Source organism: Colletes latitarsis, chromosome 11 (assembly GCF_051014445.1).
Source record: "Colletes latitarsis isolate SP2378_abdomen chromosome 11, iyColLati1, whole genome shotgun sequence".
Classification (NCBI taxonomy): Eukaryota; Metazoa; Arthropoda; class Insecta; order Hymenoptera; family Colletidae; genus Colletes; species Colletes latitarsis.
This window is the reverse complement of record NC_135144.1, coordinates 18,362,284-18,389,372: the sequence shown is the minus strand read 5'-3', so window position 1 is coordinate 18,389,372 and position 27,089 is coordinate 18,362,284. Positions and strand designations below refer to the sequence as shown.

Genomic DNA, 27,089 nt, shown 5'->3' with positions numbered 1-27,089 from the left:
TCCACTGCCTGAAATTTGTTTTTCGTTCATTGAATCTGTTGCTCCTGTCTTCCTGATCGGTTTTCGATGTCCGCCATCGTGCGACTTCGTGTGTCAAGGACTTCGTGTCCTTACGGAAGTAGGGTAATACGATTTCGAAAACGATGTGTTCTATAAAAAATTTATTTGTGTGACTTATAGCAGAGGGAGAAATACGTGATGTCTTCGATGTAAAACACTTTTACGGATGGAGCGTAATGAAAAAACGTCCTTACAAAGAGTCTTCTTATAATCGATGTTTTAGAACAATTAATCAGACCGACGAGAGAGCGTATACGTGTTTGTAAACAAAGAGAAATTGTAAATTTTCCAAATCGTTTAGTTTAACACACCGCAAGCGTAATGTAACATTCTTACAATGCTAGATCTTCGTTACACGATAAAATATAACGTTGAACAACATTATAAACGATAACGATAATAATAACATTTTTTTTAAATTACCGATGTTTCGTTTATTTGTTTAAATGCACGTGTCGATTTGAATCTCTCTGTGTTTACATTTGCATGAGGACCTTATTCAAAATCAATGAAATCCACTCCACGCACCCCCGCCATTAGATATTTTTCGATTTTTGCACATTCATGAGGTGTAGAAGTTTACGGTTCTGGAAACTCTGAAACGCTAAGACGGAAATTGAAATCCAACATTCTTTAACAGCAGAAATTCCTTTCTGTTATCGAAGAGGCACGTCCAGGCCTAACGCAATGGGAACATGTATAACCATTGCAGTAAAAACAAGCACTTCGAGATAATACATCTCGAGACATGTGCAGACGAGTCTTATTACGCAATCTGATATACAGTACTGCGGCCTTTGCGATATAGCAAGGTCGTAAATTTCTTCGGATATCAGATACGTATCGACCGACGAAACAAGCTAAATAACGTAAACAGACGCAGATAAGAACTCGGACCATGGCCAGGACTGTATCAAGGAATACTTTAACCCCGTATCAATGTATCCATTCGCTGTGTACTTACGGTATATGAAATCGATGTTTAGATATCCGAAGAAATAAGGTTACGGTAACTCTGGCAGTGGTCCTGACAAACATAAATCGACGACAGTCGTACAAACGTACAAAATAGTCAAGCTGGAGTAAGAGGGTACTCTCGTTGATTTCGAACAAGGTCCTTTACCAAAACGGGAGTTGTTTAAAGTTTAAAGCAGCGTTTCACAGAAACAAAATAAGAAATCTTTTAAGAAATCGATCGAAACTTCTTAAAGCATTTCCACGGATCACGTTATTTAACCGAATCATTGTACAAACGGCACTGTCGACGAGGCTTAAGTACCGTCTGTAGAGTGCGTGCGGTTCAACAGATAGTCAAGGTCGTGGGAAATACGATCGAGCATACCGCTGGTTGTAGCCTCGCAATTCGTGATCACGATCTCGGGTGCTTTCTCCTCCCCGTCCGGTTGCTTTCGTTCCGTTGTGTTGGCTATGTCCGGTATAACGTTCGCGTGTTCTCTGTTGTTCATCTCGCCGGTGGAGAGCAGCTCGATGTCGCTCTTCACGGCCAGAGTGACGTCGGGCATCCCGGTCAGACGCGACTCGACTTCCGCGTTGCACAGAACTTTCGCCGGGTTCTCGAGTATCGGGTTCAGGGGCACGAATATCTGTTGCCCCTGCGGATCGCGGTACTTGCCGAACTCGCGAAAACCGCAACACTCGTTGGCGGCGTAAGTCTCGGGTAAGTCTCTGGGGCAGTGGGACGTGGTGCGCGCGGAGTACATGCTGTCGAACGCCATCGTCTCTTGGTACTTGCGCGGGCTGGTGCTGTAATTCTCGAGGTTTATGTCGTCGGAGTGGTCGATTCGTATCTCTGGCAGGAATCTGCCAGCAACGGGGACGGAAGGCTTCGAGTACGAGGACGAGGACTCGTTCACGAATTCGCGCATGTCTATACTACCGGCTGCGATCCCGCGAGTCTCCAGATAAGACTCTCCGATCCCTAACGAGGACGGAGGCGGTGCCGTGTCGTTCTCTACTTCTGCGCCGTTCTTCGAGCACACTGTACACATACGATGCAAACAAATCTTTAGCATACACGACTTAAATCGGACTCGTAGACTTTCACGACCCGAATTCTTACGATCGACACTGCTCGAGGCATCCGGGCGCGAGTTGCGTCCTTCTGCAAGCATGTTTCGATAGTTTCGACAGGGATTTTATCCGAGGTCAGCTTCGTACAGAGCAGTCAAGAAAAAGAGCTCGTAACTTTAATTATCGATTTTGTATTCCATTTCATTTTCTTGTTAAAAATGTTTCGCTCGAGTACCGATTGAACCTTCAAAAAGACACAGCCAACGCCGGGAGGTCCCGGAGCAGCATCGTTTGTAAAAATTCAGTGTTGGTTCGCAACGTACTATTCGACTCGGTAGCTTTCCTTTATGTGATACCTTTGATCGGCTCGGACGTTATCTCCTCCTCCGGGTCCTGTCTCCATTTTAGTTTCCTTAGAATCAAATCCAGGATCGCCAAGTCGCCGTTCACGATGTACACCATTATTATAACGAATCCCTGTTGACAAAAGATCAACGATAAAGGAATATAAATATAAAAGAGTATAAATAAAAGTTGCGACCGATAGGTGCATATTTACCAAAACGGATGAGAAAGAAGCAAACACGTAGTGAAAGACAATGGAAGTGGAGTTTATGTAGAAGATGGAAGAGGCCTCCATTGCGATGACCCCACATATGACGATGGCGGTACGGTGTAGCATTCTTAATCTGAAAAGAAGACGACTCTCAGTGTTTAGGTTTGGTAAGTCTGGTAGAGACGGTCCGGTCTGAATTACCTTGCTTCTATTGCCTCCTTTTTCATGATGTTCTCCTCGACGAGAGCGTGAGCCTTGTGCAGAATCCCCAGGTACAGCAACGCGAATACCAGGAACATCATGGTGGCGCAAGTTACGAATATGTTGTAGACGCCGCTTCCTAGGATCAACCACCAGGACTCGTGTCTCCAGCCGGTGCTCTTGTGCGTGAGTTCGGTGGTCAGTACGGCCAAGATAGGGACGCCTAAGTCGGATCAAAATTTGTTATAAACGGAACGTATAACGGGAAATTTAATTCTCCTTTTAACGCGTACAAACCAGTAATGACCGCAATAACGGTAGGTTGAAAGTGCTGATTAGGTCGGACTTGTGTAAGGCCAGCGTATATGATCAATGCTTCCGATATCGGCGCGGACAAACCAACGAGCAGGAACGCCTCCAACGCTATCGCTACGATCGCGTACGAACTCTGAAATCAAACGACATGATATAAAGCTACGCCATATACGATATATTTCATTTTATTTATATCTCTCCTGCACCTTGCCCTGCACGGCGGCCACTAACAGATAATTTTACGTGATTCAGATTACCTCGGGAAGATTACTGTGTACGGCATACATGAAAACGGACATGGCACCGACCATAGCACCGCAGCATTGAAGCTTGAGGAAGTTCAGCCAGCTACGATTCTTCCACCAGAATGTTCCAAGGATCAAAGAGGACAACAGACACTGCACCAAGCAGCTACCGCAACCGAATATCACGATGAACGTGGTTTGTTCCTTCTTTGCTAATATTACCTAAACAATATATCGTTATTAAACGTCTTTATCGCGTACATAGGTGCAATATTGGAACCGTTTCTAAGATATTGGTCGCCTATGCGCCGGCCTAACTCAAAAAGAGTGATATTCGTTGATCAGACTTACTCTGAGCGCGCGTGCCGTTAGAAAAACTGCGTAAGTCCCAGTATTAGGGCACAAGCAATGCGTCATAGCATCGCCTGGCAATACATTGGTGATGCAACTGTTCAAGTCCCAGGCGCCTGTGTTGTCCATGAGACCGCAAGACACCTTCCAGGAATTGGATTGATTCTGCACGTGCTTCACGTGCAGGTCCACCCATATTTTATTGTGCTTGTCGAGATTGAAGGCGGGCACCGCCACCGTGATGACTCGAGAATTGACGCGGAACTCGAGGTCCGTCCCGTCGCTGTAAAACCAAATCGCTTGAATCGAAGAACGAAGACACCAAGCTTTCGAGCTCTCGGTTATTTGGATTACTCACTCTAGTTCCTTCACGTTCGCTGTCGGAAGGAAGCTGGACAAGTTTTTGTAAACGATCACGATCCCACTGAGGGTGCCGTTCGACTTCGTTCCGCGGTGGCGCTTCTTCCACAATCGTATGGTCACCTTGTCCTCGTACCAACTTGGGTACCTACGAACGATCAGCCAAGTTAGAAACAGGTTAGCAAACTTCCCATGAAATAACACCCTTTACAACACACTCGAGCCTATCAAAATTGGTGAAAAGATACAAGTTTACCGATGACTTTGTATTCTTTCGTTGTAATAATTACATAGAATCGTCTACGGGGATTTGAAGAGAATGCGTGATGCTGTCGCCATTGTGTTGTTGCAACTCCTGAACGTCTAACACCAACGAAGGTAGGGACAGATGCTTGTAAGGCTGAGCCGTTTGTATCGACCACTGCGTCAAGCTTCGTTGCGTAATCTGGAGAAGCAGCACCACTTTCTGGAAATTACAAACAGATGATTCATTCGTGTCTGACGACTTATCGGGCTTGGCTCTTACTTGCTGACTCAAAATCGAACTTTCGTCTGTTAATATTCGACTGATAATGCGTATCAGAGGCTCTGTCGAAACGTGCGTGTCCAACGGGTCGAATTTGTGCTGATAACGTTCGATCGTCGCCAACAGTCTCAAAATATGGTCACCCTCGCCGGGGTAAAGGGGCAGTTCGCGCGATCGTAGGACCTCCCAGAAGGCAAAAATCGTCTCGGAACAAGTTACGTTCTGGTAGCCTAGCGTCAGACTTCTAAACTGTAAACAATAGGGCGCACACGGTGAATAATAATATAACAATTGTGGCGGTGCTTTGCTAGTAAGGTAATGAGAAAGATAGTAAGGAAAGCAAAGAGGAGCGTTTCGTCCCGGAGCCTGCTAGTGGACCCATCAGTAAAGGCTTTCTAACAGGCCCTGCCTTAGACAACGGAACATTGGCTAGTTGGTCGAGGAGCACTTGCGAGAGAGACACAAGCGTAGCCCTCTGGTGGCGAGTATGGAAGTTGACGTCATAACAATTTAACAAGAATACAAAAGTCCCTTCAGAACTGCACAATATCAAACAGGTTCAGTAGCCATAACTGTGATATCAAAAGGAAATGAAATAAACGTGATAACCAAGCTTAAGCTACTGGGCCGTCGTTTATGCAGCCCTGCTGTGTACGTTTGACTTGCTTTACCGGTTCGGCGTATCGTGTGACGTTAGCAGGAAACATTAAGAACGAAAAGATCGATCGAGCACCTTGTAGTAATGCGAGATGAGGGGTTTGTAGAAGCAGGAAGAGAAGTCAGGCGTCTGCCATTCAGGCGTGGTGGCGTCTTTCATCGAGCACAGCCTCGAGACCTTCTTGCCGCGAAAGTGCGGATGGCATTCCAGCAACGCCTCTGATCCGGGCGCCGTGTCCGGCCAGTTCAAACCCCACGATTCGTCTCTCGCGCAAATCGGTGTCGTGTTTCGGTTCACGATTTCCACGCGCACGGACATGGAGCTGTACGCCACGTTGCACGTGTATATCGCGGATTTCTGGAATTGCGGAACGATACCGACGTACGAATACTTTAGTAAAACGCGTCCGTTCGTAAACGATCCGTCAATGAGTCATCTACCTGCGCGTTTGTGATCTTCAATATACTTCCAGAAGGATAGAGATCCTCCCACACCTCGCTGCCGAGTTCCAGTTTCAGCAGAGCTCCGTTCTTCGTCCAGCTGAATCCTATTCCTATGTTGGGCATGTTTGGCGTCGTGCACGTCAACTGTATACTGCTTCCCTGATAGAGAGAAAACACTTGAGGCGATAGTAACAGAGTAATTGTAAGAATAAAAAGCAAAAGTAGATTCGAAAATGATCGATTCTATTTGGTAGCTATGCGTAACTCGAGTTTGATTTTTGATTGCTCTATCAAAAAGGACTGCGTGTCGGCGTTACTTTATCTATGGTGGCGCTCATTGGCATGACTTTTACGTCCGGCTCATCCCTCACGTCGACGTAGATGCTTTTACACTGTTGCACGCCCCAATAGACAACCTGACATGTGTATTGACCCGCGTCGAGCAAGGTCGCCCCCTCGATGTCCAAAAACGACGTGTACAGATCTGTGGTGGCATCGTTAGGGACATGTCGGTGCGAAATCCGTCTAAACAATGGAAATTAACTAAACTGACATATGTACTGACCAAGACACCATTCCACAAAGTTGGCCTTTACGGTTTCGTTCATACATCCATTTATAAATTGGAATCTCTATCAACTCTGCCATTATACAAAACTTTGGACCTCTTTTGCTTACCCCATAGCCTTGCTAACATTCACTAGCATATTGTCCTTGTACCATGTGAAGTTTATACTGTCGCTTCCATGAATTTGGCAACCCAGCCTCAACCGATCTCCTATATGAACTTTCTCCTCGTTCATGAGGGCGAGGCCCTAAAAGAGCGATTAGTCGTTGTTAGCGATCAAACCGAGATACACAAAAGTATTCGAGCGCATTTACATTTATAATATTCAATGAAATATGTATGGTAAATTGACGTCCGGTTGCTATCATGTATCGGGTACGTGCCCTTTTTCATTGTCTCCGTTGAACCTAAGCGCTAATTGTAATATGGTAGATACGTACAACAAAGTTCTAAAGAATATGTAAAAATATATCATCTCGTCCTGGACCTGTTTAGACGCAAGGACATCGAATGGTTGATCGAGGAGAGTATATGTATGTAGGAATAGGTCGGTTGAGTATTTGTGAGAGAACGTATTCCTCTGCTGACGAGTGCGAAAAGTGCTGCAACATATATGTATACAATAAACTCTTCTTTCTTCCCTTATCCGTATCAAAGTCGCCTACATATTTCATTAGTTGAATGTTACAAACGTAAGCGTTCAAATACTTTGGTGTACGAGTGTATCCACGACGTGATACAACCGTAAAACGGAAACTCGACGGGCGCGAGTACCTGTAATTTGAGGGCAGGTTTCTGTTGAAATGTGAAGTGAGTCGATTCGAAGGAGATCTCGCTGAGTCGTCGTCGCTGCACCAACTTGTTGAGGGATTCCCGAATTCTATCCCGGTCTTCGGAGTTCGCCAAAAAGTGGAAATTGAGCTCCGACGGGGTCCTATGTAATTAATCGCGTGAACAACGATTAGCTTTTTCATTCTACTACTCGCGGTATCTGAAGGTTCCGTTAACCAAACTCTATCGTTTAGTGTATGTACCTACTCACTTCGCTATCAAGATTTGTAAATCCTCCACGGACGAGATATTACATTTCCTTAAATATTTAGCTAGCTGCAAACAAGTTAGACCAATTTGAATAACTCGTATTAGTCGTGTAAAACGGGGATGGACAATGTTTCAGGATATTGATCGGAGGACTCGGGTTACAAATAACTTACTAATTTTCTTTAACGTATGTATATATATATTATTACAAAATAATGACAATAATACAATATCCTTCTATATTCAACGATTACAAAATAACTTTCTCCACTCTTTCCAAAGTTTAACGATTACATCATAATTGTTTCTTGAGCGCGTCGAACGCATATACAATAATCGCAGGTGGTTCTCCTGGCAATGCGTTCTCTCTGTTCGTATCGGTTATTTCCTTAAACGATCCTCCCGACGATTAGAAATATGTATCCGTCGCGACCGGAAATCTAGTCGCGCGTGCTGCTCTCCGACGATCCGTCAGTTCGTGGAACTTGCGAACGGAAAAATCAGATCGTAAATTTCTCCCCTTCGATCGATCGACGATCCTCCAGTAGCATCATCAGAGCCTGGTCGAAATAATCGTACGACTGCAATCAGTCGAAAATAAATTCGTTCCCGAAAGAGGTGAAGCGTTTGGCATTCACTCGGGCGGATCGAGAAAATATGGATCGTCGTTTGATATCAGCACGCAGGATAGATCGCCGCTACCCGGACACAGATGGTCCCGTATCCTCTCCCTGGACACCCGAAACACTGTGATTCCTGTCTCGCGACAGTACGCCTCCAGCAGGATCATCTGCAGGTGACTGGCAGAATCCATTTCGGTGTCGAATGGCACGAGGCAGATGGTGCCCTGGCTGTTGTCGCATTCCTTGGACGCCAAGGCGCGTAGTGTTGGCAGCATGCCGCAAGTTATCGTGCCCCTGGGGCATCTGGGCTTCTTCTGTTCGGGCCACGACAGCGTCCCACTGAAAACCAATCCAAATCAGTCCTCGAGAACTCTTTTACAACAGAGATAGACTCGATATCGAACGTCAACGCGAGACGGGCAAAATTCTTCTCTAGATAAACATCTCGAACGATCAATCCAAGATAAATAACTTTTAATGAGTTATTTGTTCGATAAACTTTTTCATCCTGCTTAGTATACTTTTATATTTATTTTCTTTTTAAACAATATACAAAACAGACCGACGAGACGAGATTTAGCAAATAAGGCTATTTTGCAACCAAAGTAAAATCACGCGATCTTTGTATTCCATATCTTTTATACGATTAAAATGTTGCCTGTCTCTTAATTAATATCTTGAACTAATGGAAATCCCCGGAGGTATATACGAGAGTTCAAGATAATAACACGTGGATCGAGCAATCGTCACGCAAATGTTATCGATAATGATCACGGGGCCGCACAGTGTGCCGCATATATGGGAATTTAAATCAATTTTCGACATTCGATTCCTAATACATTTTAAAGAGTATTTAAGAATGCATAAAATAGTACATATCTATAATAACAAATTTCATGCCAACTTTTACTATAGCAATTTCATTATTAAGTAACTCTTGTTTTAAAAGTTTTCTTATTCGATTAGCGTAACTTTAAAATATATAAACAATTTCGTAACAATCCGAGAACGCAAATGGCGATCACCGGTGACCGGCACTTATAACTTACAAACGTATTGCAGAATCATTTAGAATAAAAAAAACCCAAATATTTGTAAAATTTCAAACAATGCTACTGTCGTTAAAAATTCTATAAGTACACCATTGAATTATCGAATGTATTTCTATTCTTCGCGTTATCGATTTGAATAAATGTCGAGGACATCCGTAGACAGAAAAATGTGGCAACACTGTCTACGAAGGAGTTAAGATAGAAGAATTTGTAAAAGATTCGAATCTTCTTTATCGTTTTCCATTGCTCGTCACACTGTACGACGACATAACACGGTCGAACTTCGTGAAAGCGAGTCCGCGTCACGTGTCAGTTAAACGCGATACGCGAATGGAGAATATTTCTTACTTGTCATTCATTGTGGCGGACGCATAGGACTGCAGGCTCTGGCAACGCGTCATTTCCGTGAGTATCTGTTCCTGCTCGTTCCTAGAACTGCTCCCGGTCGCACCTCGTTTGCACACTTCACTGAACGTGGGAATTTTCTCGGCTCTGATTGCCAGTTTATCACGAAAGAAACGTGCACACGTTCTATCGGCGATCCACTGATTCACTGAACCTTCTTCTCTTTTTATGCGTCGATAATCGGGTTTACTTCGATTACACGAATTACTCTCTCGATACAGGCTTACGCAACAACTAAAGATTTTCACAAAGTGTCGCAAGCTTCCACGTGAATCGCAGTTACTCCGACGATGCTCGAGCAACGAGTGACCTCGACAGCCGGCACGCGTCGCTGTTATATGGCCTCCTCCCGCCTCCCCCCGCCAACGCCTGGCGTTCTATACATCCGCGGGTATTCCAGATAAACTGTAGCGAGCCACTGTGTACACACAACGGTGCTTTTTATCGACGATCCAACCGCGAAAGCTTTACCGAGAAACGATGTATAACACGAAGGACGAAAGCTTCGCAGTAATTCGTATTAACAAGCAAACTTCTCGATCAGTAGAAAAAGTCGTGGCGTATCCTTTTGGACTCCGACCTTCGAACTATTCGGGGCAAAATCCACCTTAGAAACAGAAAATAAATTTCTCGAAACGAGTTTTTTCGGAGTACGTCGCGCTTCTATATTGAGCCTCAGATTTAAGGGAATGAAATGTTTAAGTCGAACTGAAGAATTCTCGGTAAAACGCAGGACGATCGTGCATCGTAATGTATTCCTCGTACCAATCAACGAGGGAGACAAATCGAGACGCGTCTGCGGGGGAGGGGGGAGAGGGGATGCCTTAGAAGGAATCGAGGGAAAATAGTGTCCGGGTCAGGGACACGGTTTTCCTGCATCGTCATTTCGACCCGTTGCGAAACATCTTTCAAGAGGTAAAAAGAGAGAATCAGAACGAGTAAGATAAACTCGAATGAGACGGCGTTTCTGCACAGGTGGAACTACTTTTTTATCCGAACGGAATTACGACCTCCCCGATGTTTGATCGCGGTCTGTTCGTAACGTAAGGGACATCCTATACGCAGGGCCCGTTTTACTACGCATAAACAACGAAATCGATAGGCCTAAACGAGTTTCGTTCGGTCAACAACGGGTACATACGTATCCATTTTACCAAACAGGGAAGCTCCTGTCGTGCCAAGTTCGATCGATAGCACGTGCCCGAGTCAGATATAGGGAGTGTGTACCGAACCATGATGCAAACACCGACGTCTCGTCTCTTTGGTTTCATCAGCCTTGCAATTGAACAGGTTCGCGGTGACAAACCAGGTGGAAATCTACCTGGGAAGCACAGTTTGTTAGGGGAATTATGAAAAGTCGATATTTCGTATCTGCTTCGAACCAGCTATTATTCTCTCTCTCTTTCTCTCTCCTCGTACCCATCCCGCAGATACTGTCCGCCCCCTCTCTTCGGCCCATTTTTTTAAAGCGACATGTGTATTCCGTAAAGGACGAAGCGTTAGTTATAATTAAATCGGTCGCGCGTAACAGGAGCCGCGTCCATAACGATTCTATTTTCACTCCAAGCTGGAAAGTTAATTCGTTGCGTAATTGGCGTTCGTAACGTTTCATGCATAGTCCGGGAAAACCTCAAATATCTTTAACCATTTCGCTGGACGCTTTTAAATACACGGCCAATCGGTGCGTCGCCTACCGTGAATGCCCATCGGGGTTCGAGTACGCTTAACACTTTTCGAACGTAATAATTGTAAACGTGGGATATCAAGTTGCTAGAAATTATTTTTCTTTGCCCAAAACGCGTATAAATTTCAGTTTAACTGAACGAATATTCTTTATCTTAGAATTCTATATTTTTTTATAACGTTACAGTTATGCTCTTCACTGTATGTCGGGGCACGTGTTCAATATGTCCGGATCGAATGATGGCCGTTGCACAGCGACGAGCGTGAAACGCGAGACTCGATCCGGTCAGCCACCTTAGGGCGACGGTTTCGCAGGCACGCATAATCGGGAATCCCCGGTGTTCTTAAGCAAGAAGAAACCGGAGTCTGCCGCGCAGCCTCGAAATCGTTCCGCAAAACGGAACGATTCTCGGTAATGGGCGATCTAAAAATATCCGAGGCGACGCCGCATCGTTCGTCGCGAAGTCGATGCTCCAAACGTTGGTCGAAATCTTATTAAAACGTTACAAGTAATAATCGTCCATCGTATATGTTCGCCCAAATTTTCTGGCCACAAATAATCTAGATCGTCGATAATTGTAATCGAAAGGTTAGGTTTGGACTTTTAGTAGTTCGCAACGAAACGGACCCAGTCCATGGCGCAATTCGCCGTAATCGAAACGTTTGGCGCCTAAAAAGTCGCGGGGGCTCACGTATATACAAAGATGTCGCGGATAACAAAATAATCTTATCGCGAACGAAAGGGAAAGATTGGAATTCGTATTTATTTATTGGTAAGATTGCGAATAGTGATATCGTTCCGGGAAGGTAACTCGTTATCTGGCTATTTATCGAAAGTCGGTTTTTCACGTTGCAAGAATTTACACATTGATGGAGGATTACAACATGCATAATAAACGTGACTGTATTGCTGCCCAAAAGGCACGCTGATCATCGTAAAATGTAACGTTTTTTTAGAAAGAGATCGCAAAAAATGTGAGGTTAGGTTATAATCCGTTCGAAGATAAACACACGGGATGTCTGGGAAGTACGAGAAACCACGGAAAAGTTTTGTGATATCTGTTAGATTGAAACGATATTCCAAGATTTGTATTAAGTACCTACTTAAATTCGTGTCTGATCACAGCCAGGCTCAACGTTATTAACAATATTCGATTATTAATAGAATTTGATCGACGATATCCCCGGCTGATAACGGTTCATTGTTTGAGAATACATCAAATTAAACGATACGATCGTGTACGAGTTTGTTTTGGAAATATTTATTATTTGGCGGGTCCAATTTTTGCGTTTCCCCTTTTTTATCTAGTGCCCAACTGTGGGAATGTGATCTGGCAGTGTGTTAATGTTATCCGAACCAGAGCGTCTGTCCCTGTATTTATCAAACGAGCCTCGTATTTCGGTCCGGTTTTATATTTAGATTCGTTCCTCGAACCGGTTTCCTTACGGAATTCTTTTGTTTAGGTTTGCGGGATGATCGCGAGAAGAGGAGCGTCACGTTTACGAAGATACTTCGTAAATGGCGTCACGACGGAGGCGTGGAGGATCGTGACGGGCCAATCGCGCGACAAAGCCATTCATGAAGTCATACGACGCAACCCGCAGATGGTCCAAGCGATTCTGAACGATACCGAGATCACAAGGAACCATATGACGCCGGAAATTAAGCTGTTCCTCCTGACGCCCAACTGTCCGTTGTATCACGCACCGTTTCCAGACGTTTTCGAGAGTAACGAGATGAGAAGAACCGTCTTCACCGATCCCTTCTGGTCGATCTATTGGCCGGGCGGACAGGCAATCGCGAGATTCATATTGGATGAACGAGACAGACTTTTCTCGTATTCGCGGAACAGCGAAAGCGAGGTTTTGGATGTTGGGGCTGGCTGCGGAGCCGCTGCAATTGCTGCAAAACTCGTCGGGGCAAGGAAGGTCATTGCGAACGATATCGATAAAGGTTTGCACGATATTCCATCCATAATTCGCAAAATCATTACTATAAACAGCGCGGAGTATTCCGTACCCAATTTTTACGATAGATTTTGTGTTAAAATACAGAGTGTACGACCACCCGTGGGAAAAATTTTAATGGGAGATTCTAGAGGACGAAATAAGACTGTGACAAAAGATTTTCCTAGGGCTCTAGAATTCCATTAACACGCATTGTTTGAATTTTGAATCAATAAAATCCGTCAAACCGTTCAAGAGTTATGATGTGATGACTTTTCAGAGCAACATTTCTAATCTCACATTAGATTTTCGGTAAAGAATTTTTTTTTCGAAAGTGGGTAGGATTTCGGGGGTAGGTCTATTCACGAAAAATGATTGTAATTGACCCCTGCAACTGAAAATAATTTTTTTAGAACGATTCGAAATTTTTTAATTTCGTCGAAAAATTTCCCCACCTATTCAAATTTTTTTCTCGAAAGTGAGTAGGATTTCGGGGGTATGTCTATTGACCAAAAATTATTGTAATTAACCCCCGCAACAGAAAATAATTTTTTTAGAACAATTTGAAAAATTTTTTTTTCGTCGAAAAATTTAGGCACTACCCCCTGTCGATTTTTCTTAAAAATTAGTTTTTGATTTCTAATAATTTTATTTGACACCCTACAGAAAAGTTGTCTAATACTTTTTTGTAGGTACCCATGAGCTCTACTTCAGAAAAAAGTTTCATTGAAATATATTCACAATTGTAGGAGTTATGGCTGTTTAAAAATTGGACCATTTTTATGGGGTTTTTCTAATTTTGAGGGGTCAAGAACCAACTTTTCGAATATTTTTGCGATTTGTACATATTCTCTATCAAAATACGCGTAGTTTGCTTTTTTAAACATTAAAATCGTCCAATCCGTTCAGAAGTTATGACGTTTTAAAGATTCGCATGAAAATTCGGGCAGACATTTCTGGCCAGAAATTATATTTTCGGTAAGGAATTTTTTTCTCGAAACTGAGTAGGATTTCGGGGGTATGTCTGTTGACCGAAAATGCTTGCAATTGATCCCTGCAACTAAAAATAATTTTTCCAAGACGATTCGATAGTTTTTTTTTTCACCCAAAACTTTCAGCACTTATTCGAATTTTTTTCTGGAAAGTGGGTAGGATTTCGGGGGTATATATAATGACCAAAAATGATTGTAATTGACCCCCGCAACAGAAAATAATTTTTTTAGAACAATTTGAAATTTTTTAATTTAATCTTGTTAATAACTTTTTAACGAAGCCTCAATCAAGAAATTGATATTCTTGATTTTCGTCTTATTTTGGCCTCTAGAATCTCCCATTAAAATTTTTCCAGGGGATGACCGAAGACCCCTGTATATTTCAACCAGAATAATAAATGCCACTTAATAAACAGCAACTGGCAAGTACTATCTTCTTGAAAAAGGGGCTCCCTGTTAGAAGCTTTCCTTGAAAAGGAAATCAGCAATATACATATGTTCCCAGTACGGAAACTGATTTCAGAGGGACGCAGCGTTCGTTCGCGTCATAAAAATCGCTCCATTATTCATGTCCACGACAGTTCACGCGACGAGAAATCCCAGGCTATTGTGTTTTGCGTCTTCGGTCACAGTGCAACGCAATTATCGTCAAAATTGGACCCACGTTTCTATCTAGATAACGAATAACGCTTTGTCCGCGTAAACGTTTATTCGTGACTCTCGAATAAAATTTTATCCGCGTAGATAAATATTAGGAAACCAGCCTTTTTGTTTAAATTGTTTCGACAAAATTCATTTAATATTATTTTTCAAGTTCGAAACGAACAGGAACCCGATTTTAATTCGTTATACAGTGTTATGCATGGCTTGGGATTGTTGGCAATGAAGCTAGACATTCGGTTCAGCGACGCAGTTGCAAAACGCGTGACGACGCGTGCCATCTTCTTGTGATAAAGGTGTCGCGGAACTTCTCGGAGATTGTTGCACGGCTGAGGAGGGCGAGGGGGGGTCGCGATTGCAACGGGGAAGAACTGGTCGTGTCTGAGCCCGATAAAACGAGTCTGAGCCTCACAGCCCACTGGGAATACCACTGCACCAGTACGAAAAGGAAAAACTCCTAAGCGTAGTTTACGTCACGCGTGGAAAAATTCGCGGACTTTCCGAGCAACCAATTTATTTGGTCACGTGTTACCGTGTCCCTTTATACTCATAATCTCTTATCGCGCGTAGCTACCTCTTCCCTTATACATATATTCTCATTTTACAAATACAAACCACGCGATCCCGGAGTCGCATACTAATTATTTACATTTTTTTAAGTTCCATTTCATTTTATCATCGACACGTATCAATTCCCGTTCGCACATACTTGATATGATACCACAAGTCAATGACACGAGACGTCTTACGATTGTCACGTTGTTGACTTCTCTAAAGCTTTCGACACTTTTGATCGTTTGATTGCCAAATTCCAAGTCGTTGTCGTCACACCTGGCATTGCAATTACGTTCATGCATAACAGATCGTACTCACTGTCAGCAGGTCATGATCAATGCCAGTAATCCTCGATTTTCATACGTTCGAACAATCATGTTCTTACTTCTAGTGCCTAGCTATTAGTATTGTCATATAGTACACTGTTTTCATCGCTGCTTCTGCTATGTATTTATTCTGCTAATTAATACGTATGTTTAACGGGTTGGCTATCAGGCCAAATTTGTGAAATTTTTATTATTAATAGCGTTTGGGCAAAAAAATTTATAAACAAGCGTCGATATTTTCGTACCTCCCCACTTATGCGTCGAATAGTTTAATTCTTCTCGTATTTATTAGTCCTTGAAAAGTAGGTAATTAAAGGTGTATAATATTGGTAATAAAAATAATAATAACAGTTAAGGGTCTCATTTTTGTTGGCATCGATGGCAACAAAGGTAGCTTCTAAATATAATTGTCGGGTGTATTCAGAGACGCTATAAATAGCTCTAGCGGAACAGAGACACGATAACAGGTGAAACTCGTAACTGACCGGGTATTATAGTCACGCGCATAACCGAAAGGACGTTACAGAGCCATTCGTGAGAAATGCCACGAACATGAATTTTTAATGGGTTACGTCATCTTTACAGAGATGAAATCGACAATATTTTATTCGTAAAACAATAGTACGAACTCATCAAAATAACACAAAACGGATCCCATCGAAACAAATCATAGTAATAACAGAAAAATTAAGCCTCAAGTAATAATCTGTATTGATATACTTGATATACCAGTAATACTAGCTTAACTATAAGACATATTTTTTGCAAATTTGGAATTTTATTATGTTTTATTCCGAGTAAAAGATTCATTTCAATCGGGTGTATAGTATGGTTAAAAATAATTCGTAGAGATACCCTCTGTTTCGTCGTCATCAACATAACGTAAACCCTTAATCTCCATTCTCATTGATAGGAATTTAAAGGAATTCCACGTACCGTGGCAACGCGTGTTTCTAACCGTGTCATCAAGTAGAATACTCGTAATTCTTTACTAGTAATTCTATAAGCTTTTCTAATTTTATTAAAGTATTTTACCGCGAACAAATTCTGTTTCACACAGCTTGATCTTCGAATATTGGGTTTTACTTTATGCGCAGCAATACTTTAAGTTACTTCATTTTCATTTAATATTCTTAAAAAAAAACTCGAAAGTCATGAGCTGAAACGTAAAATAAAAATTGTACATTCGAAGTTTTGTTTTATACATACATGGTAAAAAATTCATTTTTAAACAATTTATAAAGATAACCTCTGTTTCATCGTCATCAACATGGCGTGACCCCCTTAATCGGTATTTTCATTGATAGGTATTCCAAGGAATTCCACGTACCGTTGTCGACAATACGTGTGTCTGATAGTGCTTTGTTTCTTATCGATTAGTACACGAGAAACGTAAATGGAATTAACGAGAAACATAGTAGAAGACGTTATCAGGTTTCTCTAAAATTTAATTCATAATTCTGTATCACGTCGACGGCTAACAAAAGCTTGTGGATTGGTACCAGACGTCGTACTCTAAGGGTTAATATTCACATATAGCGTGTTATTCGATTGCAAACTGCTTAAAAAATAACAGAGTAATAGTGGTGAAATTTAGTTTATAGAACCTAATGGTTTGCGCAGCGCGAAACGTTCCCTCTCATAGCAGTATCCGATGTCGGCGATTGCAGCGTGAATAGTTCGAAGAAAGTGGAGAATGTGGGTCAGACGAGCTTGGTTTTCCCCGTTTCACAGACACACGAGCCAGAAGGGACCAGGTGCTCGTGCGTCAGTGAAAGGTTGCCCGTTTCTGGGTACACTGTGCTCGCTGCATTCCAAATCGATCTCACGTTGCAATGTCCGCTAACGCAGTGACATTACATCGTAGTTAATCCAACCTCCATTAACGATCCTACAACTGCAATACCATTTACGACTGGATACGATCTGATCGTTCGCGAACGAAATACACGAGAATACATATTATTCATTGTTAGATAGAATTTAATACTCGTGGACCAATCACGTGTTTCTTTTTGTTTCCCTTGTACGCGTCCTTTTGCCCAATTATTACACGAACACTATTATCCTACGTTACGAATTTTTACGTAAGTGCATCGATGCACTTGCAACGACATCAATACGTTATTTTCTCGTTTTGGATTGCTTTGGATACGTTCGTCTATATGGCTCGTGAGTACCGAACGAGCTTGTAGCGATTCGTGCGCGCAAGCTAAATCGAGTCAAGGACTCGAGACGAAATTCCTCGACGACACGGGGAACACGGCTAGTAGAGAATGACCTAGTAACACTGTACTTCACGTGGCCTTTTCAAGTTCACTTTCACCGAGTTACATCGTTCCCCACCGCTCTCGAGCACGATCTGTTGGAAGATCGATGTTACGTAATCGCCGACTGTTCCTAATTCCGTCCTTCATCGATAACGGACTTTATCTTTTTTGACGTTCTTTATTCTGTTGCAATTTATTATTTTATATAAACTTCCGTATTTTGTGCCTTAAAAATAAATGGAAAACATGTATAAGGAAAGAAACCAAACTACATTGGGATAGCGAAAAAGATGGTTTTACAAATGTCACGATACTTCCTGTTTCACGTCACGTGATAGTTCTAATCAGATCCACTATGTCTGTTGTCTCATACGTTTTGTTGACTCTTATCCTCGTATTTAAATGGATCTAATTATCTTCGGTCAACTTCAAGATAATTTGTTTCGATAATTTATCACTTTTGACAGGTAAAGAATTTCCAGCTATAATTTCATTTGTTTTATCATAATTTATGTTATATTTGCCGTTATCTGTAACCTTTTGTTAAGCATATACGTATATACAACATATGTTCTTTGTTTTCTCTCACTGGGTTCAATTCTATTTGATCAACTTGACATCGTTAAACAATGAATTTTTTATTGCATCACAGGCAAAGGAATGAGTTGCTTACGTGTTGCTATTCAATAGTGTATGCAAAATTGTTGTTGCCCCATACACACGGAAATACAAAATTATTGTTGCGATTTTATATTATTTAAATAAGTACATGTATACATTTTTATCAAATGAATATATGTATTAATATTTTTTATTCCCTGAATAAATTCGATTTGCCAAAAATTAAAGATAACCTGCAAGAAATTAAAATTAATTCCATTTGCAGATTACCTTTTTGCATTATTAGCACCATTTACATAATTAGGTTGGAGCGCAAAATTTATAAAATAAACAGAGGTTACTTGGATCGCCAAATGTCGCTGTTTACCGTATCTAAAAACGTTAACGATGTCAAATGGAATCGTTGGAAAATTTATAAGCGAAAATACGAAGCTGGAAATTGATGACGCCATATGGAATTATTGGGATAAAAAGTGTTAAAAGATAGTGTGCACGGAAGAGGTGTCCGAATCGTGTTCTTTTCAACGCGTTGACCGCGTGAGAGCGTGGCTCGAAACTTCACTCGATATACATATATCGCGTAATTTTTTTTCCAAACATTATCTTATCCGCTCGCGCGAACTTCCATGTCGCGAGATACGCGTGTATTCCCTGTATTTGAGAAACGATCGTTTTAAATCTAATCATGGAAACCGATAATCGTGGCATGATTAATAACATGAATTTCCTCGACTCGACGATACATCGACGCATCGATGGAAACTTAATCGGCGGCCACGATACATTATGTAATGTCGTTGTTCGATTACGCGGCGACAAAATGACGTACGTAACCGTACGTTGGCGTCCGTTCGTTAATCCAAAACATAAAACACTGTCGTTACAAAATCAGCGTTATTGTTTGTAACGACGGTCCCGACCTAACTGGTTTTATCGAGTAAACGAATATCCGAGTAACTGGTTAAGAACCGATTCGGTTTGGTTATGGCGCCGACAACACTGTCGGTTTTTAAAAGCAATTAACCGATTGGTTCAATTAAGCGATAGGAAAATATTGTTTTTCGCTCTAGAGATTTCAAGGATGGAATAATGGACGATTAAGATTGATATTGTCTAATACGATTGTTCTCTATGAATAGGAAGTTTGTAGTTGGAGAATAGAGAAGTTAATTTCTTTAATCTTTGAATAATGCAAGTAGTATATACCATACCGTATCTTCCTAAAGGTTTACAATAAAGATGCCAGCTTTTTCGCATGTGTTTTCAGTCGCGTGCACAGCTATCGCAATGAATGCGGCGTTGAATCACGTGGACGTGCAGATCTCGCAAGAAAATCTGTTGCATCGACCGCCCGAAAAGCTGACCAATGTTATTTTCATCGGTGACATGCTATACGACGAAGAGATCGCCGACATTCTGACTCCGTGGCTCGAACGGGCACGCAAAAATGGAACTCGAATTTATTTGGCCGATCCAGGAAGACACGGTTTGACAAACGATCTAAAGAAACGATTGAGACCACTGAGACGGTATTCGATGCCAGAGAACGTCCGAAAAGAGAACTACGGTTACGATACGTGCGACATCTGGGAATTCTCTGGGTAACGAACACCATAAATGTGTACACGAGGGGCCCCCTGGTTTAATAATTTAATGTTTGCATGCCAATATTTAATATTCATAATTTGATCGATTTCATTTGGTCATACTAACCTACGTATATAGTGCATGTAACAAATATAGTAATTTTCTTAAGGTTCTTCTCTAGTCTATCACGCGATATTGTTAGGTACACGCCAAGAATGGGTTTTTCCTTATTGTCAAACCACCTGTTAGCTATAGGTGCTTAATGGATCTAGGTTAGGTTCATTTTAATGATTTTCTTATGGAACTTTGGTTGTACACGTTTCGAAGGAAAATTCTTTAAATATTATATGGGTTCGTAGAAAATATCGATTCCTGATATTTTCGAGTTTTCTTACCGTTCACTTTGCAATTGTTTTGTTGCAATGTATAATAATAATGTAATAGTCTACGAATAACTCTTCGTAACATTTCCGTTCAGAACATTTATGTAATGATTAGAATGTTTGGAACTTTTTCAAGCCGTGCTTGTAACAAAAATACGGACTTATATAATTGGTAATATAGTAAAATATGATTGTCGCATGATTACGGATAATGTGGCAATCAACCTAAGTATTAATTGTAAACCACTGATTCATCCATTTGTTAGGTTTCTTGGTAATTTAACATGTCATCTTTCACGATGTGTATAGACATCGATAAGATAACATTTCTAAGGAAACGTTGGATTATCGATACGAAGCTTTTTTTGGAAATTATCGAGAGAATAATAAGAAATTAAGTAAAAATCAATGGCTTCGTTGATTTCTCGCGAAAATATTTTATCGAATTACACAGGGTGTTCGGCCACCCCTGGGAAAAATATTAATAGGGGATTCTAGAGGCCAAAATAAGACGAAAATCAAGAATACCAATTTGTTGTTGGAGGCTTCGTTAAAAAGTTATTAACGTTTAAAGTTCCGCCCGTACTGAATTTTTTTCTCGAAAATGCGCAAAATTTCGGGGGTATGTCTATTCACCAAAAATGATTGTAATTGACCCCCACAGCTAACAATATTTTTTCCAAAACGATTTGAAATTTTTTTTTCCTGTCGAAAAATTTCACACCTTCTCGAATTTTTTTCTAGAAAGTGGGTAGGATTTCGAGGATATGTCTATTCACCAAAAATGATTGTAATTGACCCCCGCAATAGAAAATAATTTTTTCAGAACGATTTGAAATTTTTGAATTTAATTGTTAATAACTTTTTAACGAAACCTCCATCAACAAATTGGTATTCTTGATTTTAGTCTCATTTTGATCTCTAGAATCCCCCATTAAAATTTTTCCGAGGGGTGGCCGAACACCCTGTATAAATGAACATCAGGACTTTTTACTAACAACGGAACATACGCACAATCGGGTCGCGTGATTAAAAAAATAGTTCCTGGCGGAACGTGTAAGTATACGTTAGTCACACGGTAGCGCGTGCTCAGTCATAAACAACCTGCTGGTGTGAATTTATGGCAGCCAGACGGCAAAGATTGCGAAACGCGACGAATGATTGCTACGCGACTCATATTTGCGGGACGCTAGATGTATATTTATTTATAAAAATCCGTGGGCACGTTAAACAGAATGTTTTCTTAACGCGTTGGCTACCAATTTTGCTCTGGACAAATAATAATGTTTATATTCCTCGCCATTGTAGGCATTGTTTTGCTCACCTGTTTGATCACATAGGAACCCAAATAGTCGTGTTGCGCTGCTAACGTGGCCCTCAAAGACGTTACGTTCGATAACTTCATTCTGCACTGGTACCTCGACCGATCTGCAAACAGTTTTTCCAACGGTTACGTAAGGTCAATCTCCATGTGGATGATTAAGGAAAAGATTCCCGTTATTATAACTCGTTATTCGCAAATGTCTTTACAATAGGCAAGGCGAGATGATCCGTAATAAAAGTTTAATTTAAAAAAAAAAATTCAATAGGGCGATACGATCCTTTGATTAAGTTGTACTAAAACGAGAAATGGGAACATTCAATGGACGAAACGAAAACGTCGCACTCACAGTTGTAAATTTTGGTGCCGTTCTTGCAGGCGCAAGGTTGTCGGTCCTCCTCGTCGTAAGGGCACTGCATTATGCAAGTCTCGGTTCCGCAATCTACGAGCAAGCAAAAGCATTGACCCCGACGTGCGTTCGCGACCGCCGATTCTCGTGAATGACTCACGCACGCCACGCGAGCGCGATCATGACTCATCGAGAAATTATTCTATCCTCTACCTGGAGAGGAGAGCAAACATTCTTACACAGAGTGGCCATTCGATTGGGAACGCCTAAATACCGTTGTCGTTCACGGTCGGGTACGCATTACGGAGGGGGGAGGTTAGTGGGTCCTGGTCCCATTCAAAATCAAATGCAACAGTAACAAATAGATATCAATTTTCGAAGGATAAACTTATTTAAAATAACTTATGCTGCTAATCTTAATAAATAAATTAATAATAATAGTATACATCTATTTTGAACATATTGAAACATAAATTAGATAATAAGAAAAACAAATTTTTAAACAAATAAAAATTAAGTGTTGTCTATTGTAATGTAACTTGAGTATTCAAGAGTTGGAGTATATAAATAGTCCATCTTGTGTAGAAAGCGAAGGTTACCATCGTTTCCGTCCAGAAGTTGGATTTCGCAGTGATATCCAACGTAGCCGTCGGGGCAATGACAGTTCATCGCTTCTGCACCAATTTGCCTGCGACAGTTGAAACGAGTTTGTTATTTGTCGTTCGATTCGCGGGCTGGTTTCTTTCGCGAACAAGGAACTCCGTAAGGGTCCGCACATTTATTCAACGATCGATCTTCTCTTTTTCATATTCGATAATAGTTTGGAGGTCCTGTGGATTAGATGGTAAGAAAAGGATAGGGAGAGACTGGCTAGCAGACTCATCGGTAAGGCATCCTAGCAGACCCTGCCGGGCTATTGGAAGTCAGTCGAGGATCGTATATGTATATGCAAACGGAAGGTCGGTCGAGTGCTTGCGAGAGGAACGGTCCCTCTGGCGGCGAGTACGGGAAGCGATATGGACCCCACAATGGCAATTAGCGTAGATTTGATAAATAAAATTATGGGATGCCTATAGGAAGAACTATTTTGGTAATTATTTTACTTTAGGGACCTTTTTAGGGGTTTCCTCCTTTTTTACAATATAATTACCGTCTGCGAAAAAAATGTATACGCAACACCACAATCCGGAAAAAGAAGCGAAGAATAATTCCGAATCGGTGGTACCTGCAAGTGGCGTCATTTTGACAGACAGGTTCGCGTTTATCGTTGAAGCACAAGGGTCCCTCGTTGCAGTTCCTTCCGCTGAAGCCCTCGAAGCAATCGCACCGGAAACCCCTGCAAAGAAAACCAACGGGTGATCTCGTTATTTGCACAAACGCCGTGAACGTAGCACTGATGACGCCGAGCAAATCGACGGAAATCCCGAGGCGCATTAATGATTCATGAATTGATACCATATCACGCGGTTGCAACGCGAAACCACCCCTTTTCGGAATTCATTTCAACTTTATCTTCCATTTATCGCCCGCGAAACGAAATCTCGAAACGAGAGACAACTTTCACGTAGAAATGTTCGAAACTGTTTCGGAGTTCCAGAGGTGTGGCTGTTTATTTTCACGTCCTAGAAATATTAAACGAGTATTAAGTATCCTGTTCAGAAGCACACTGTAATTGAAAATGTAACGACCCAAAGAAATACAAGACCTCTCTCACGAGCAAAATAATTGTTATTTTAACAAGATAAACGCCATAAAATGGTACGGGAAGGGATTAAATTTACATCGTTTTATGAGCTTTTACTTTTCTCCGTTTGTTCGTTGCTACGTAAACGACGGGGATCCAAAGACTCTACGATTGTGCAACGAGAACGAAACTCACGCATAATCCTCCGAGATGAGGCAGTTCCCGGTGAAAGAGCAATCCTGAACGGAACAGGAGCCCGAATTCGGCTCGTCCTCTGTCATCTGGTACGTGACGTTGAAACCGTACACGTCCAGCAGATCGTTCAGCACGCGTACGTGGTTACCCTCGAGTCTGTCCAGCTCGAATTCCACGACAAGGTACGGTCGAAAGGTGCGAAACCATCGGTACTCGAACACGTTGCCTTCGGTGATCTCCTTGAGCAACGTAGCGCCGAAGTTCGTGCTCTCTGACTCGTAGTACGCGTACTCGGTGAAACTGAGCCCCTTGTAAACGTATACTTGCGTCAAATAGACGACGATCGAGCTGTTCGTCGCGGGTATGTCGGACACGTCGATCAGCCAACGGCACTTGATGGGAACCGGAAACGGGCCGGGAAAATTCGGGGTCTGGATGACGCCTCTAGGTGCCGTCAAACGATCACCGCACGCCATTTCTGTCGTCGCGTAACTTTCGAACACGGTGAAGCACCAGAGGCAGGAAAGAAGGCCAATGCCACTGCATATCGTGGGCCTCATCTTCGAGGAACAGGTCTGAAAACAGAATCAGACGACTTAAACCATCTGGTGATATGAGTTTTATCTCTATATTTTGTATACGTAAGTGCAGTGTCCACTTGTATGCCGCCATATAGTCGCCATCCTACATTTTATTATTATACATACATTTACATTAGTATTTCATTCTAGGGGCTCTTGTTGCAATGTTTTCTTTTAGTTTCTGTTTAAATATGCGTGTAATAAAAGATCAAATACGAATACAAACACGAGTGCAAAGGGTTAAGGGAAAGACGGAGTCGAAAGTCTCGCATTTACAAAAGCAAGGTTAACTTTCAATTCCCGGAAAAGGCACAAGCCTTTCGTCCTTTGTGTCTTGCTGACAGAAAAGAACAGCGTACGAAGGATAGGGAATAATAACACAATGTGCTTCGTCTTTGTTTACATTAAGTACTATGTACACGTTGTCTCGTCGATATTTGATCCCGGATCGGATTACACTATGCGTTTCAAGCTTCGTGCGTGCCGAGAGCCCCCTTTCACAGTGGTGAGGATTAGCCAATCGAAATACTGGTGCATTTCAGAATAAGAATATTCGTATACATAACTACTCAATTGTAAACGCTTTAACGTTTCGATCTTAAATTATCCCTTTCTTGGTTACATCGTAGATTCTTGTGTTAAACGTATTGCAAACGTTATTGGAATTTCGGTTCTTAATAATTCGTTCATCTACGCCCTACGGAATCATCAACGTCCCACGAAACATTTTAGCGTGCTTTATCGTTGATAAATTATTAATGACGCGGTGCAAAGAGCTCGAGAGACGCTTGACGTTTCGAGTCGTCGCATCTGTTAACTTTGTTCTCCGTTCCCGGTCTTGAAACGTTGCCAATAAACAATAATGTTCGATTCGATGCCGTTCCACTTAGAGCCGTCCATAAATTTCAGTTTTGTCATCGACCGCAAACGGACACAGAGGAACGAGAAATAAAATGACGATTGCATTGTTACACCGTTAACGAACAATAGAGTTCGTTCGAGGTCTTTGACCGTTCGCAACTCCTTTGTCACTCGGAAACGACTACATTTTGTCGGTTTACGATAAAGCATGTTTTGATATTAATTTCACGCATTTGTTTGCATTACTGCAACTAAAAAGTAGTTAAGATACTTCTGTCCTTAACCTAATACATATGTAGTCCAAGAATTATACCGTTTGAAAGTTTACTAAATTACTTTGGTACATTACAGAGATACTCGCACCACAACAAACAGTCAAGTGGCCTTCTGTTGCAGTCTAAATATTTTTTTCAGCACCACGAACATTTCGATTAGATTTAATAAACAAAATAAACGTATCTACACTTTCGCTACTCGCAAATGGTGCACATCAATGGTGGAATCATTAATGATAAAGTTAATCTTACACTGATCGACATTAGACATAGGCTCATGTTTACAAACATTCTAACGTATAATAGTACACTTTATAAACGAATACAATTACGTTCACTTTCTGCATCGTTCTATGCTGTAACCCCAACCGTTTCAGGGATATAATAAAATAAATATTTGTTTGTTCTCGGCCTTCTTAAATTTGAATTACTTATACGATTCGTAAAAAGATTTGCGAGCATCTAGGTACCGTATCTTACATAGTCAGGATTCAGCATTGGTTAGAAGAGGCGGTTGTCAAAGTGTCGATCGAGCGAGCCATCGGTCGTCCTAATCGAGCGATTGAGATAACCCCTTGCATCGAGAACGATCCGAAACGAGCGTCGGCGTTCCCTTCAACACTGTCCGGAGCACAGGTTTCGTATCGTTAGACGGTCACACTTCGTTCCCGCACAGAAACAGCACCCGGGGGGGACGATCTCGCTCGTGAATGAAACATATATCGAGGAACCGTGGATTTGGAGGGGTGTAAAGTCATGGTATCGCGTATTATATCGATGCTGGCGGTCTACGTGGAACGATGCGTGCGGGGTGAGAAATGGTTCATTCGAGCGTAGCCAGTCGAGGCGACAATCGGCACGCGAGAAGACGGAACGAGAAATGACGATCGATCTCGGTCCCCTGTTGTCTGGGGACGATTAAAAATCGGATCTAGCACTCGGGGAGCGATATCGCGAACGTACGAACCCGCGATCTGCTGAGCAGCTGGGCGTTAGCCTTTTCCGCACGGCTGATCTCTCCGCGCGCACCCTCAGTGCCACCCTTCGCTCTCACACAGACGCTCTCATCACCGGGAAGAAGGTGGTGGTGGCTCCACGGGGATGTCGACAACCCCACCGCCAAAACGAGCGGTTCGAATTCGTGTAAGGGTCACGTGATACTAGACTATTGGGATCACCAGGAACGTAGTTAACCGAGCCTACAGACGCACGGTGCGTCGTTTGCCTAAAAAAGTCGTTTTAGACAAATATCCTCGTGACAAACGCTTACTTACGCTATCGACGCGTTGTCGACCGCTGATGCTTTGCTGAAACTTTCTGTGAGGCAGTTATTTATTTCTATGGGACAAAGTACAATTATTTTT

At 42.0% G+C, this 27,089-nt stretch overlaps 3 protein-coding genes across 7 annotated transcripts; 1 reads left to right on the top strand and 2 right to left on the bottom strand.

Annotated features, from left to right (window-relative positions):
- Positions 1-146: 146 nt before the first annotated feature.
- On the bottom strand, positions 147-26,803 carry LOC143348503 (uncharacterized). 4 transcript variants are annotated; one of them, XM_076778770.1, is made up of 22 exons: positions 26,693-26,803; positions 24,009-24,583; positions 23,355-23,465; positions 22,729-22,817; positions 22,130-22,222; positions 21,784-21,887; positions 7,357-7,421; positions 7,089-7,248; positions 6,425-6,561; positions 6,064-6,271; positions 5,744-5,905; positions 5,379-5,660; positions 4,646-4,894; positions 4,410-4,585; positions 4,118-4,267; positions 3,760-4,042; positions 3,421-3,630; positions 3,146-3,296; positions 2,849-3,071; positions 2,651-2,780; positions 2,448-2,568; positions 147-2,059 (listed from the first exon to the last, which is right to left on the bottom strand). In XM_076778770.1, exons 2-22 carry the CDS (start codon positions 24,566-24,568, stop codon positions 1,332-1,334), a joined length of 4,392 nt encoding a protein of 1,463 aa, XP_076634885.1. In that variant the 5' UTR covers positions 24,569-24,583; positions 26,693-26,803; the 3' UTR covers positions 147-1,331. The 4 variants fall into 4 exon arrangements, with proteins under 4 accessions (XP_076634885.1, XP_076634886.1, XP_076634884.1 ...); XM_076778771.1 differs by having other exon boundaries at positions 26,196-26,756; XM_076778769.1 differs by having other exon boundaries at positions 26,206-26,756.
- LOC143348517 (uncharacterized) lies at positions 7,532-9,929 on the bottom strand. The gene is made up of 2 exons (XM_076778803.1): positions 9,379-9,929; positions 7,532-8,317 (listed from the first exon to the last, which is right to left on the bottom strand). The coding sequence occupies exons 1-2, from the start codon at positions 9,429-9,431 to the stop codon at positions 7,990-7,992; spliced, it is 381 nt and encodes a 126-aa protein (XP_076634918.1). The 5' UTR covers positions 9,432-9,929; the 3' UTR covers positions 7,532-7,989.
- On the top strand, positions 9,226-20,763 carry LOC143348516 (electron transfer flavoprotein beta subunit lysine methyltransferase-like). Of its 2 annotated transcripts, none has more exons than XM_076778801.1 (3): positions 9,226-9,435; positions 12,583-13,072; positions 19,757-20,763. In XM_076778801.1, the coding sequence occupies exons 2-3, from the start codon at positions 12,592-12,594 to the stop codon at positions 20,092-20,094; spliced, it is 819 nt and encodes a 272-aa protein (XP_076634916.1). In that variant the 5' UTR covers positions 9,226-9,435; positions 12,583-12,591; the 3' UTR covers positions 20,095-20,763. The 2 variants fall into 2 exon arrangements, with proteins under 2 accessions (XP_076634916.1, XP_076634917.1); XM_076778802.1 differs by lacking the exon at positions 9,226-9,435 and adding an exon at positions 11,818-11,891.
- Positions 26,804-27,089: the final 286 nt, after the last annotated feature.

What these genes read in the sequence shown, in the direction of transcription:
- LOC143348517 (XM_076778803.1), bottom strand. Translation starts at nt 9,431, where the DNA reads ATGACGCGTTGCCAGAGCCTGCAGTCCTATGCGTCCGCCACAATGAAT. An exon ending in TCCGCCACAATGAATGACAA is followed by an intron (nt 8,318 to 9,378) that starts GTAAGAAATATT and finishes ATTGGTTTTCAG; the next exon opens with TGGGACGCTGTCGTGGCCCG.
- LOC143348516 (XM_076778801.1), top strand. Translation starts at nt 12,592, where the DNA reads ATGATCGCGAGAAGAGGAGCGTCACGTTTACGAAGATACTTCGTAAAT. An exon ending in TGCGAACGATATCGATAAAG is followed by an intron (nt 13,073 to 19,756) that starts GTTTGCACGATA and finishes ATGTGTTTTCAG; the next exon opens with TCGCGTGCACAGCTATCGCA.
- LOC143348503 (XM_076778769.1), bottom strand. An exon ending in GTTCCTATGTGATCAAACAG is followed by an intron (nt 7,422 to 21,783) that starts GTGAGCAAAACA and finishes ACTTGTTTGCAG; the next exon opens with CTAGCTAAATATTTAAGGAA. An exon ending in AAGGAGGCAATAGAAGCAAG is followed by an intron (nt 2,781 to 2,848) that starts GTAATTCAGACC and finishes TCTTCTTTTCAG; the next exon opens with ATTAAGAATGCTACACCGTA.